The sequence below is a fragment of the Macaca mulatta genome, chromosome 15 (assembly GCF_049350105.2).
Source record: "Macaca mulatta isolate MMU2019108-1 chromosome 15, T2T-MMU8v2.0, whole genome shotgun sequence".
NCBI classification, from domain to species: Eukaryota; Metazoa; Chordata; class Mammalia; order Primates; family Cercopithecidae; genus Macaca; species Macaca mulatta.
Genome location: NC_133420.1, coordinates 83,422,616 through 83,437,295, shown reverse-complemented (window position 1 = coordinate 83,437,295; position 14,680 = coordinate 83,422,616). Strand labels below are relative to the sequence as shown.

Sequence of the window (14,680 nt, the reverse complement as noted above, 5' to 3'; positions counted from 1 at the left end):
TTTGGCGTCCACAGTAGGCTACAAAAAGAAATGACCTTTTTCAAATGGGATTAATAAGGAAAGAATGGGCTGAAATAGAAAGAGATTAATTCTCCTCCTACTCCGAAAAAAACCAAATAAGATTAACAGGTAAAAGAATGACATAAGGAAGGAGTCTAAGGAAACTAAAAATAGGATAGTAAATTTAAAAATTGTGAGTAGCTATGACAGAATTGACATTAGAAAATCTACAATCTACAATTAACATTTTAGATTGGTGATTTGGAGGACAAAATGTAGAAAAAAGAACACAGAGATAAAATGCAGAGGAAAAAAACAAAGAGTTAAAACAGATAAGGAAAGAAAAAGGGAAAAGATGATAATATGGAGTACCAATGAAAAGATTGTACGTCTTTCTAAGGCAAAAACTAGAGTAAATGAAACAAATGTAATAATTGAAGATATAATTCAAAAACACTTGTTTGAGATAAAAAAGATTGTAGCATGCCAGATGAGATCACTGCTTTACAGGGAAAAATCATCAAATAACACCTGCATTTAAATATATTTTTGAAATTTTTAAAATTATAAGAATAAAGGAAAAACACATGTTACTTATAAGAGCAGGAATATGTAAAATGAACATTTTTTTTTCCTCCCAAGAGAAACCTCAATAAAGTTTGCTTTAAAAAAGATAAGATCCTCCTATGATCTCTTTTCCTTCAAATTCATCCAGTAATTAATTGCATATCTTTTTTTAAGAAAAATTTCAGATATGTACAAAAGGAGGCAGAATAGTATAACAAAATCTCTTGCCCTCGCCACTCAGATCAACATTTATCAACTTAAGAACCAATCTTGTTTCATCTACTTCCCCTCTGCTGTATTATATTGAAAGCATATCCCAGACATTTCTGTATTATATATCTGTATAATACAGATATCTGCTGTATTATATTGAAAACATATCCCAGATATGTTTAATTTTATTCATAAATATTTAAGTTTGACTCTCTAAAAAATGAAGTCTTTTTAAAAATATAAATACAAGATCATTATCATATGTAAAAAGTTAAAAATTTCTTAGTATCATAAATTTCAAATTTTCTTGTATATCTCATATAATATCAGTTTGTTTAAATTAGTATGCCGAGAAGGTCTAGATATTATGGTTGGCTGACTTTAAAAAATCTGTAGGTTCCTCTCCTCCTCTGTCTGTCTGTCTCTCTTTCTTTTTTGGGATGGAGTCTCACTCTGTCGCCCAGGCAGGAGTGGTGCCATCTCGGCTCACTGCCAGCTCTGCCTCCCAGGTTCATGCCACTCTGCTGCCTCAGCCTCCCAAGTAGCTGGAACTAAAGGTGCCTGCCACCATGCCTGGCTAATTTTTTTTGTATTTTTAGTAGAGGGGGTTTCACCGTGTTAGCCAGGATGTCTCCATCTCTTGACCTCGTGATCCACCTGCCTTGGCCTCCCAAAGTGGTGGGATTACAGGCATGAGCCACCGTGCCCGGCCCTTTTTCTTTTTTTTGAGATGGAGTCTCACTCTGTTGTCCAGGCTGGAGTACGGTGGTGCAATCTCGGCTCACTGCAACCTTCGCCTCCCAGGTTCAAGCGATTCTCCTGCCTCAGCCTCCCAAGTACCTGAGACTACAGGTGTGCACCAACACGTACAGCTAATTTTTGTATTATTTAGTAGAGATGGGGTTTTGCCATGTTGACCAGGCTGGTCTTGAACTCCTGACCTCAGGTGATCCACCTGCCTCGGCCTCCCAAAGCACCGAGATTACAGGTGTGAGCCACCGTACCTGGCCTTCTGTCTCCTTTTGTTTATCGTTTTTGTTTGAAATTTATTTGTTAAAAAACGGTTTCATTTGTTCTAGGAGTTTCACAGCCTGCATTTTTCGGATTGCATCCCACTGTATAGTTTAACATGTTTTTTTGTTCTGTAGATTTCCTCTAAATTGGTAATGGAATCTGCAGTAATGGAAATGCTCTATATCTGTTGTTCTAATATAGTAGACTCTAGCCACATGTGGCTATTAAGTGCTTGAAATATGACTGTCATGACTAAGGAATTGAAAATTTAATTTTAAATAATTTAAATATGAATATGAATAATCACTGTTAAATAAATTTTACTGTCCACAGATTGGACAGTACAGAATTGAAGACTTGATTAAGGCTTGACCTCTGATTTTCTTTAAACTTGTATGTTTTTAAAAATTCACTTTGAATTCTTCATCTTGTACACTTCTTTTCTGAGTTCTGTAAGTCTTTGACCTATATCAGTTTGAATTTTCGATTTTTATTTCTCAGTTCATATCCTGTTTAACACTATCATATTTGTTATGATAGGTTTAATTACATTTTGCCTTTACTAGGCTTGTTCTTATTATTTCTCTTTAGGAGAAATTGTAGACAGTTTTTTCCAGAATATTAAGAATTATAAATATAGGAAGTAACTGTGAAGATCAAGTGTGTATTATAGGATAGGAACATGTAAAGCTAGAGTTTGACTGGGTAGTCAGAACCACTATAGTATTTTCGAATAAGGAACTTATTAAGAATTTGACCTTATGCAATTGTGGGAGGAGCTGGGAAAGTAAGGTCAGATAAACCCATTGTAAGTCGAGGAGCATATTGAATGTGTATTGCTTTTGCACTGTTGTAAAGTTGAGAAATCTTAAGTTGAATCATTGTAAGTTGAGGCTGTCTGTACTCTGTACGGAGTCCTTCTTTTTCTGTCTGGTCACATGTAACTGGTATTTTTAACTTCCTTTACTACCCATACCCTATTGCTTTGCTGTCAGCAAGCAGCTCAGCTGGATATGGTTCCATCCCTGGTGAGGTGGTCCACACCTGTATTCCAGGAGGGTCTATTATCCAGGAGAGCTATAGTATGGTTCTAGTCTGAGTTTGAAGTCCTGAGAACTAGGAGAGCTGATGATGTAAGCTCTGGTAGGAGTCTGAGCCTGAAAGCAAGAGAAGATTGATGTTGCAGCTCAAAGACAGCAAGGCAGAGAGTAAGCATTCTTTCTTATTCAGGTTTTTATTCTCTTCAGACCTTCAACAGATTGGATGAAGCCCACTCAAGTTAGGGAGGGCAATCTGCCAATTCAGATGTTAATCTCCCTCACAGATATGCCCAGAAAGAGTGTTTAACCACGTATTTGGGCACCCAGTGACCCAGTTAGGTTGATAAAAAATTCACCATCACATCCCCTTTTCTCCTTCCTCCTTGTCCCTGGTAACCTCCCTTCTACTTTCTTTTCTATGAATTTGACCGCTTTAGATACCTTGTATTAAGTGAAATCATACAAAGTTTGTGTTTTTATGATGAGAAACATAGTAAGACCAGTGAATCCTATGGAAACAATCTTATTTCCACACTTCATTTGTTGTAAAATGCATTCTCTGATCAGAAGCAATGCCATTTGGAATACATGATGGTGAATTAAAGTATTTTGTATATACATGGATGGGGGTTTGGTCAGAAACGTATGGTTAGGGAAGGAAAATCTGTATTCAAGAGTAAGTGTCTATCTTAGTAAGAATAAAGCATTGCACGTTCCATGATGAAAGTTACTCAGTGTGATCAACCTGCCACCAAGTTACTATCTGATCCCCCCAGAGAATGGTGTCATATCGTGGTCTCAGTGTTTGTTTTTGCTATTCATGAATTTGGCATTCAATAGGAGTTGTAACCCAATCAGCCTTGGTGAATGGAAGTTCATATTGCTGAGCCTGTATATTACCTCTGTCCTTGCTGCTATGACACTTTTGTTCAATTTTGAGGAGACAAAGATGGCTAGGAAAAAACATTGATTGATATCCATAAAATACTTCATCTTGCCCTCCTGATTATTAAGATCCTTGTCTACTGAAGTTTATCTGGGCACAGTGCCCATTTGAAGAAGTCTGTCCACATATTCTTCCCCAGACAACCTTGTTACCAATTTTCTATTCACATTCTTTCCAAGTCCCTAAACATTCAGCCAAACGGTTAGGCACCACACATGAATTGGTGTATATTTGTATCTTTAGTCATCTCTCATTCTAGGAAGAATGATAGTCACATCCGCTACTCGAAGTTCTGCTCACTGGGAGGAATCTTTTTACCACTGTTCTCCAGAGCCACCCTTGAGTGGGGCTGTAGTGCTGCTTGCAGCTGCCTATTTTTGAATCATGTCAGCATGTCATATAGAACCATCCATAAACCGAGCCCATTTTTTCTCCTATTTGTCAGCTGGTCATAGAGAACGCTCCATGCATCCACGGTGTGGGTTAAGAGAGAGGAAGCAATGTAACAGGAATAGGGCCCATGGGAATCTGGGCTACTTGCTCATACAGCTAACTTGTGCCTTCAGGACTTATATACTACTTTCATTTGATGATAGAGTGCTATTGTCTATGCCAACATTTATGGATTGGTAGACCACACAGTAACCATTTTATGATGGGCAACCTCTAGTCACGTGGTGAATTGTTGGCCATGTATTTAGAATCTGCTGAAGACCAGTAGCAAGTCCAAAGCTCATTTTCAAAAGAATAGTTATCTGTAGTGGATGGCTTGCTTTACTTCTAACTCCTAAAAGTTTACACTATGATCCACTTATAAGGACCTGTGAAATGCTGTATACATCTTGAATTTGAGTAGTTGCTATTTTCTGTTCATCAGGTCAATTTAGAACAATGCCATCAATTTAGTAGAAAATGAAATACAGCATGTGAGATCTTCGGTAATGGAGAGTTGATCAAGATTTCTACATACTAGATTGTGATAGAGAGCCAGAGTTGATATAGCTCTGTGGTAGGGTGTCAACAAAGGTACATTGCTGGTCCTGCTAGATGAAAAAAACTGGTCTTGGTGGTCTTTACTAAAGGGGTAGAATGAATGTCTTCATTCCAATTGCCAGAAAATGTGTTGATTTGTTTCACAATGAAACTGCATATTTAATTGCAGCAGCAATTGGAGTCATACTGATTAATTCACTGTCATTCTATAAGATCCATCTGTATTCTGTAGCAGCCCAGTTAGGTGAGTTGAATGCTGATGTGGTAGGAATCACCATGCCTTCATCTTTCAGTCCTTTAAAAGGCACTAATCTCTACAGTCTTGCCAGGAGTGTGGCATTACTTTCAATTTGTATTTTGGTAGGTAAAAGTACTGGTGATTTCCTCTTGGCTTTTCCACTTGGTTTTCCTCTGTAATATCCCTCTATAGTTCAGGTAACCACTGTGGACATTGTGCCAGTTGCTGCATTTGTCCTTTCTAACTATGTGTTCCAAACTGGGAAAATAACTATGGGGTGGGTTCAGGTACCTACTGGACCCACTAGAGAGAGGCTTCAGCTCATATTCAGTTAATTACCTGACCTCTGTAAGCTCCTACCCTGACTATTGAACAGTAGCACATTTTAGGTCTCCCTGAATTAATGGCAGTTCAGATCCAGTGTCCAGTTGTCCCTGATAAATGTAGTTAATTCCTCTCCCCCAGTACAGTTACCCTGTTAGATGGTTGCATGTTTCTTTGAGGAAGGTTAGGAGGAAGATTTACAGTATTTTTTGGTACTGTGTCAGGATTGCTAACAGAGACCCATCCTCTTTATTCACAGGTCCCTAAGTCTGTGAATTAGCTCAAGTCTGAGAAATATTTGAGGACTAGTTCTTCCTTTTTTGTTTACTTAAGTCCCACTTCTGGTAATCAGACCTAGGACTTTTCTACTTATACACATCAAATAAGACTTAACTATGCTGCCCATTGATTTTGGTTCTAGGAACACTGTGATCATTTAGCCAGTGTCAGTGATCTCTGTAGGTCAAACCACTACCCATTATGCTAAACATGTCCACTTTGTCTCTGGAAGTTAACTGCTACCATTTGGTCTCTGTTACCCAAGATCCAATCACTCCCACTAAATTCAGGGAACCCATTTTGATAGCACCAGTGTTTGCTGTTATTCTTTGCCTTCTAGCCACATGGAGCTTATCAAGCTACACAGAGCTCATCAAGGAAGCTGGGACTTCCGTTACTAATATATTTCCATTACTAATATATAAGCTTTGGTAAAGGAAGTGTTTTTTGAATTCTCCCAAGAGATACAGTTAGAGAGTGAGAAGGACTTACATAATAAATACTTTCCATATATTAGAAAAGTTATGAACCATTTTCCCTAAACACTCTAGAATGGGCACTACTGTTTGCAAGATAATGAAAGGTTTTTATTTATAAATTCAGTGATTAAGACGATATACAGTGTTGTGGTCTGAGTTTGAAAAAAGTCTAACTGCCAATAAAGTGTTTGTATTAGTGCTTTTAAAATGAAAAGAGAATTTTCTTAGTTATTAATACATTATATATTAAATGTTTGGATTTTATCAGGTGAAAACAAAACTCATTTGAACATTATTTTCTGTTTTCTACTACGAGATCAAAAATCAACACTAAACAACAGAGTTCAGTTCGGAACATGAACGTGACCACTCATAATCTATATTGATAACTGTATAAAAAAACCTCTGTCTTTTATCTCCCTCTATTATTTCTTACTAATTCTCCCTTCTTGGGATCTTGTAGAAAAATGAAGTAGGTAACAAGATGGAGAAGATAGACTCCATTCATGAAAAGTTACTGTTTTTTTTTTTTTTCTATAGAACTATAGATTACTGAAATAATGATGCCAGCTTGAAAAACAATGATTTATATGAGTTATGAAAAATTATTTAGTTTTTGAGATTGTCTAAAAGGAAACGTGTAAATAGAGGGCTTGGAATCTTTTTTCTACTCCACCTCCTCCTGTGGGCTACTAATTCAAGAAAAGACTTGCCAAAGTACAGCCAGAGCTGAAACCTACTTAAAAGTGAGAGGGAGAGATCGAAATAGGGTGTGGTGAGTGAAAGTATAGGCTGGCACCTATGTATAGAGAAATACAAGTACAGACAGAGGGAGAGGGAACCTCAGGATTTTGAGTTGATGTTATTCAAGTATAAAGTGTTCCTGATATATTCTGTTCTTCATTTGGAATTTGACTTTTGAAAAGCTAATTATGATCACTGTTCAAATCTTTTCTGCTACTCTTTGTGAGTTTTTACACCTTTCTTTGATAGGATAGCTTTTATAGTTCATTGTTTTTTGGGCCATACTGTAGCTATTAGAATATTATTAGCTTAAGTCAAATCACTCAATAAGGTCCTTGATTTAGGGTGACCCTTTTTTTTTGTAAGCATTTTGTCAGGTTAAGGGACCAGTGTTTCTTTTTATAATAAATTTGGGTGGGACATTGTCTTAGTTCCTTTTGTGCTGCTATAACGCATACCTGAGACTGGATAATTAATAAAGAAAGGAGATTTATTTCTTACAGTTCTGGAGGCTGGGAAATCCAAGATTGAGGGGCCAACATCTGGTGAGGGCCCTTATGCTACATCATCTCATGGTAGAATATGAAAGGGCAAGAGAGAGCAAGAGTTGGGGAGAACTCACTTTTGTAACACACCTACTTCTAAGATAATAAACTCATTCCTGTGATGACATTAATTCATTCATGAGGGTAAAGCTCTCATAACCCAGTAACCTCTCAAAGATTCCACTTCTCAGCACTGCATTGGGGATTAAGTTTCCAACACTTTGGAGGACGTGTTCAAACCATAGCAGCTGGAGGCTGAGCAAGATGGCTGAATAGAAGCGTCCAGTGATCATCACCCCCACAGGAACACCAAATTTAACAGTTATCTAGGCAAAAAAAAGTACCTTTATAAGAACCAAAAATCAGATGAGCAGTCACAGTACCTGTTTCAAACTTCATATCACTGAAAGAGGCATGGAAGAGGGTTGAAAGACAGTTTTGAATTGCTGATACCACCCCTCTTCCATGCCTCAGCAGCAGCTATGTGGTGAGGGGAATCTGTGCACTTGGGGGACGGAGAGCACAGTGATTGTGGGACTTTGCATTGAAGCTCCGTGCTGCCCTGTCACAGTGGAAAGCAACACTGAGAATAAGCCAGTGCTCATGGAGGGGGCATGTAGGCTAGCCCTAGCCAGAGGGGAATTGTCCATCCTAGCAGTTGGAATTTGAGCTCTGGCAAGCCTTGCCACTGTGGACTAAAGTGCTCAGGGGTCCTAAATAAACTTGAAAGACAATCTAGGCCACAAGGACTACAACTCCTAGGCAAGTCCTAGTGCTGTGCTGGGCTCGGAGCCAGTGGACTTAGAGGGCATGTGATCTAGTGAGACACCAGCGGGGGCAGCAAAGGGAGTGCTTATGGTACCCCACCTCCAACTTCAGGCAGCACAGCTCACAGCTCTGAAAGAGACCCCTTCTTTCTGCTTAACAGGTGAGGGAAGAGTAAAGAGAACCTTTTCTTGCAGCTTGGATACCAGCTTAGCCACAGAAGGATAGGGTACAAGGCAGAGTCCTGAGACTCATTCCAGGCCTTAGCTCCCAGATCACATTTCTAGACACACCCTGGGCCAGAAGGGAACCCACTGCCTTGAAATGAAGGACCCAGTCCTGGCAGGACTCATCACCTACTGACTAAAGAGCCCCTGGGGCCTGAATAATCAGCAGCAGTACCCATGTAGTACACACGTGGACCTTTGGTGAGACTCTGAGATCTGCTGGTTTGAAGTGTGGCCTAGCACATTCACAGCTGTGGTGGCTATGGCAAGAGATTCTTTCTGCTTGAGAACAGCAGAGAGAAGAACAAAGGGGTCTTTGTTTTGCAGCTAATTTAGCTTGACCACAGGGTGGTAGAGCACCAAGTAGGTTCTTGGGCTCCCTGATTCCGGGCCTTGGCTCTTCGATGGCATTTCTGGACCTGCCCTTGGCCACAGGAGAGTCTGTTGCCCTGAAGGATGATTCCCAGACCTGGCAGCATTCACCACAAGCTGATTGAAGAGCTCTTGGACCTTGAGTGGGCGTTGGCAGTAGCCTGGAAGTACTCCTTATGGGCCTGTGGCAGTGGTGGCCAGGAGGAGAGACTCCTCTGCTATGGAAATGGGAGGGAAGAGTGGGAAGGACTTTGTCTTGTGCCAGTTCAGCCTCAATAGAATAGAGTGCCAGGTAGATTCCTAAGGTTTCCAACTCCAGGCCCTGGCTTCTGTACAGCATCTCTGGGTCTTCCCAGGACCTAGGGGAGCTTGCTGTCTTGAGGAGAAGAACACGAGCCTGGCTGGCTTCACTACCTGCTTATTGTAGAGCCCTAGGGCCTTGAGCAAACATAGGCAGTCGCCAGGTAATGGTTACAGCAGGTCTTGGGTGATACTCAATGCTGTGCTGGCTTCAGGTTTGACCTAGTGCAGTTCTAATGGTAGTGGCCACAGGGGTGCTTGTGTCACTTCTCCCCCAGTTTTAGACAGTTCAGCACAGAGAGACTCTGTTTGTCTGGGAGAAAGTAAGAGAAGACAAGAGTCTCTACATAGTAATCTAGAGAATTCTTCTGGATTTTATCAAGCCCACAAAGGTGGTGCCTCTGAGTCTGCAAGAGCCACAGTGTTACCGGGCTTGGGTGCCCCCTAATGCAGATATAGCTGCAGTGACCAAAAACTTAGATCACAACACCTAAAGCCCTTTAAATATGAGGAAAGCCTCTCAAGAAGGACAGGTACTAGTAAGTCCAGACTGCATAGATTAAAGTAAATAACTAACTCATTAATGCCCAGACACTGAAGAACATCCACAAGCATTAAAACCATCCCAGAAAACATGACTTCAGCAAACAAACTAAATAAGGGACCAGAGACCAACCCTCGAGATACAGAGACATATGACCTTTCAGATAGGTAATTCAAAACAAAGGTTTTGAGGAAACTCAAATTTAATATAACACAGACAAGTAATTCAGAATCCTATCAGATAAATTTAACAAAGAGATTGAAATAAAAAGAATCAAGCAGAAATTGTGGAGTTGAAAAATGCAGTTGACATGATGAAGAACATGTCAAAGTGTCTTAATAGTAGAATTGATTAAGCGAAAGAAATAAAGAGCTTAAAGATAGGTATTCGAAAATATACAGTCAGAGGAGACAAAAGAAAACAGAATAAAAAAGAATGAAGCACCCCTACAGGATTTAGAAAATAGTCTCAAAAGGGTAAATCTAAGAGTTATTGGCCTTCAAGAGGAGGGAGGGAAGGAGGGAGGGAAGGAGGAAGGAAGAGAAGAAAGGAGGAGGAGGAGGGGAGGGGGAGAGAGAGAGAGAGAGAGGGATAGAGAGAGAGAGTTTATTCAAATGGATAATAACAGATAACTTGCCAAAGCTAGAGAAGTATATCAATATTCAAGTATAAGAAGGTTATAGAACACCAAGCAGATTTAACCCAAAGAAGACTACCTCAAGGCATTTAATAATCTAGCCATAGCAGACCTAAAGCTTGCTTTGTACTTCAACTAAACTTTATTATATAAACATTTTCAGGAAAGAAAACTTTATTTTATGTAGAATATAAGAATGTTCATAGGTCAGTACGGAGAGGGCATTTTGTCCCATTACTCTTCAGCACTCATATTAAGATGATTTTATTCTTCTGAATTTCTAAGAAGAAGTTTTCTCCCTTATTGTAAAAACGCAGATTTCCCGAGTGTCCATGAATGATTTATTCATGGTCTACTTGTGTAGTAGCAAAAGAAAAGAATTATACATTACATTTTTTTTTATCTTGTGCAAGAGAGGAATTTAAAAAAATATATTTGGTAAGACCTTTAATAAAATTTTTAATGAGTTGTCTTTCCAACTCATAGTCATTACAAAGACTACTGTCTCCTCTATTATCATGACTCAGAACACTGTATTTCTTTTCCTAGCTGTCATATGTGTTGTTTCCACATTGCTTTTGGTCTTTAAGTTAAATATTCCTCTTCTGTTAAAGAAAAACCAAGTTGTACCCATATGTAAGTTGGTACTTAAATTACCCCTTGATAAATGTCATAAATATATTAATAACATTTTCTCCAAGATTTAAACATGAGATATCACCAGTACTCTGAGCTGAATAAAGTTGCTCTATCATTAAGAAAATTTCCCCTTTCTTCCTTTATTACTGCCTTCCCCTACTTCTCCATAAGTTTTAATAATAGAATATTTGAAGAATGGATAAATGTCATATAATTTTTTATCTTGTATCTTTCTCTCTCTTATTAAACCCTAAATTCTATAAAGACAGAGGCTATACCTTTCTTGTTTATCTTTGTATGCTTAATGCCTAAGTTTGGTATATAGTAGGAATTCAGTAATTTAGTTGAATGAATGAATAGTAGGACGTATAATATGAATGCTGCTCTTAGAAATTGGCTTTGTTGAAAATCTATTTCTTGTATATTGAAATATTTATATTACTAAATACAATGAGGAGAAATAACAAGAAAAGAATATTTCCAATATGAATATTTTAAAACTGAATTTGCTACTTGCTTTTTAACACTTAAAGAATAGTCCAAGGCCGGGCGCGGTGGCTCAAGCCTGTAATCCCAGTACTTTGGGAGGCCGAGGCGGGTGGATCACGAAGTCAGGAGATCGAGACCATCCTGGCTAACATGGTGAAACCCCGTCTCTACTAAAAATACAAAAAAAAAACTAGCCGGGCGTGGTGGCGGGCGCCTGTAGTCCCAGCTACTCGGAGGCTGAGGCAGGAGAATGGCGTAAACCCGGGAGGCGGAGCTTGCAGTGAGCCGAGATCGCGCCACTGCACTCCAGCCTGGGCGACAGAGCGAGACTCCGTCTCAAAAAAAAAAAAAAAAAAAAAAAGAATAGTCCAATCAGCAATCAATTTAAAGTAGTTTTTGAAACTCAGCTTTTTGGATTAATACTTGGAGCTACATTTATCATGTGACCTTTATTAGCTCAACTAACGTAATTTATGGCCCAACTAAATTAAAGTAGTTTGAAGGCATAACATGGAAATACTCATACTTTTACCATGAGTATCAGTTTTAAGGGTTTTAATTGAAACATGATGTAGACTATGTAGATAATAGCATTTTTATTGTTTATTTCAAATTGTAACTTGAGAATTTTAAGGATTGAAGAATATTTCCAAGTATAACAGAAAATTATATACTCTTGGGTTCAGAAATTATTATTTAAGCAAAATAGTGCAGTATAAAAAGCCTGACTAATCAGAAACACAAGGACCACAGTAAATGTACATAACTCCCCCAAACAGTGGTAGTGTAGACTGTTCATTTAATTAAAGTATGTACAAACACTGCAGTTACTTAGGAGACATGATAAAACAACAACAACAACAACAAAAAAAAAACTAACTACCATGTGGGTCTTGATAAGGTAGAAAGTAGTCATAAATTTAAATTTGATATATTATGAACTTTAATATGGCCGCTTGTTTAGAAAGGCTATTAATACTTGGCCATACAGCAGCATACTTGGAGAATAAAATTCTACTCAAGGTTTCATAATGTCTTTTCGGCTCTACCTAATTGTAGTATCTCTGTTACTATTTGCCTAACTTTTGTCCCTTTGTGACTTTAAGGGTATATTTTCATCCTATATTTTTCTCTAGGCATCCACAAGGACAAAGATAAACCTCCCAGCTTCTCTGTTGTCCTTGAGACGTTGAGGCGTACCTTGACAGATTACCAGAACAAGCTGGAAGATGCATCTAATGAGGTAACACTTGCACTGTTTGGCTGCACACATATAGCCTTCGGCCTGTACCAGTACGTATTCCTTGCTTGTTACAAAGGTCAAAAAGATTGGGAATGTTGAACTGACAGCTTCACAGATACAAAAAATAATACATTATCTTTCACTGTTCTTTCTTTAAGTGTGGCCTAAAGTCATGTCTCACTTACGTTTTTGTAACTCTTCAGTCACACTGTTGTTTTCAAAATTATAAAGACTCTATCACTTCTTGATCTTCATAATTTATCTGTCTTAATGAAAACACTGTGCAAGTAGTTTAAGTTAATATGTACTGTATTTAAATGTTAATGTGTTTTTACAACGTTTGGTATAGCTACTGGAAATTTAGGTTTTGTCAGTGTTTTAGGTTAAGATTTCTACAAACTGTGGAAGTCTTAATAAAAAAGAGAGAAATTAGTTTTCATTCTCTAAAGGGAGTAAAGTGTTGTTAGAAGTTTTTAAAAAACAAATATCTGTTTGATGTAGCCTGGGAGCTTTTAGTTTGCTGATTGAAAAAGCTCATGCTTCTATTTATCATCTCATTTGTATTGTTTAATGTGTGGGTTGATAATTTTCTTGGGTATTAAAATGTTTTATGAATTTGTGCTTTAAAAATTGAAGAGTTTGTCTAGTTACATCTTGTCAAATTAGCATATGAAGTAATTACATTAAATACAATTAGTTAGCAAAGCAACAAACAGATTGTTAGAGTCAAAGACAAGTCACGTAGCAAGGAATTTGGAGTTTATCCTTGTGTTTATCTCTTTCTTTCATATAATATAAACACCACAAAACGGTTACATTTCACATTTCAGATGCGGCTTATTTTATTTTAGCTTGCTAAGATGAACAAAGAAGGAAAAGTGAGTCTTCTTAATACCCTCGGTAATTGTTCAAAAGGCATAAAAGAAAATGACCATCGAAATAATTAAATTTCTATGAAGAACAAATATTATGAAGTCTTTCCCAGTGAGACAAGACAACCTGTATTGTTAGTAGTTTATGAAACTCTTCTGAGGCCTAGGTCTGGAAGCTGCAGGGTAACTAGGAACATATTACCCACAGCGAATTGTTATTTGGGAGGATGAATGTCACATGATCCTCAGCACAGTTGAAAAGTCGACTCAGCAGGCTTTGGCTTAGTAATGCGCTTTGTTGTGAACCAGTGCCAGAGACAGCAGTGGGGAGACCAAGGGGGTGGCTGCAAAGAAAGCAAAAAGAGCAGTCTGACAGAAAGAAGAATGAACTGTCAAAGAAAATAAATCACAAGCGGTGCAGGACCAACTGATGACCTGCCACAAGCCTTCCCAGTAGGACTGCATGTGACCGACCCTGAAGTTGTCATATGGAGTGAGAGACCAGTGAATACCCTCATGATGTATAGAAAGAACAGTCTTCTGCTCTGTTCTCTTTTCTTTACTTGTAGATGCCCCTGCTTCTGGCATTTTGGTCCAGTAGGATTTTAAGAATAAAGTTGTATTTGTTTACAACAAGAATGAAATCCTTTATCTGAATGTGTGGTAAAAATACAGTAACATCAGTGATATTTTAAGCTTGAATGCTTTCTTTTCTTTTTAGCTATGTGAACTTGTGACAGAAGCTATATAGTATTTAACCAAAAGAAATAATTTTTTGAAGACTCTTAATTACTATTGAAAATTTATATTTAAGTAATTGCATAAAAAGCACTTAAAGATTAACTTTTGAGGTACTCTCCTTGAAAAATGTAAAAAAAGTTACTTACATTTTCTTTCATCAGCTAAACAGCATGAACGATGCTAGGGAAAAGGCATGTAATGAACTTGATTCTACGAAACAGAAGATAGACTCTCACACTAAAAATATAAAGGTATTATTTAGAATAACTTTTACCTTTTGTATTAAGAAACAAATGTAGTTATCTAGGGAATATTTTAAAGTAGAGATATTGAGGTACCTGAAAATATATATTTGCATTTTTTAAACTATGTATGGATAGAATTTTAATTTTTTCTTGTTGATTAAGAGTAACAAGAATGTTTTTTTCATTTAAAAAATTAAAACTTGATTGGAAATTGTTTTGGTTAA

At 37.8% G+C, this 14,680-nt stretch overlaps 1 protein-coding gene across 3 annotated transcripts in view; it reads left to right on the top strand.

Moving 5' to 3' along the window:
- CCDC171 (coiled-coil domain containing 171) overlaps nt 1-14,680 on the top strand; it is a 387,879-nt gene that overhangs the window by 129,850 nt on the left and 243,349 nt on the right. For all 3 annotated transcript variants that reach the window (XM_015117649.3, XM_028835151.2, XM_015117650.3), the window contains exons 12-13: nt 12,492-12,598; nt 14,373-14,462. In XM_015117649.3, the coding sequence (XP_014973135.3) occupies nt 12,492-12,598; nt 14,373-14,462 (197 nt within the window). The remainder of the gene's footprint in view (nt 1-12,491; nt 12,599-14,372; nt 14,463-14,680) is intronic.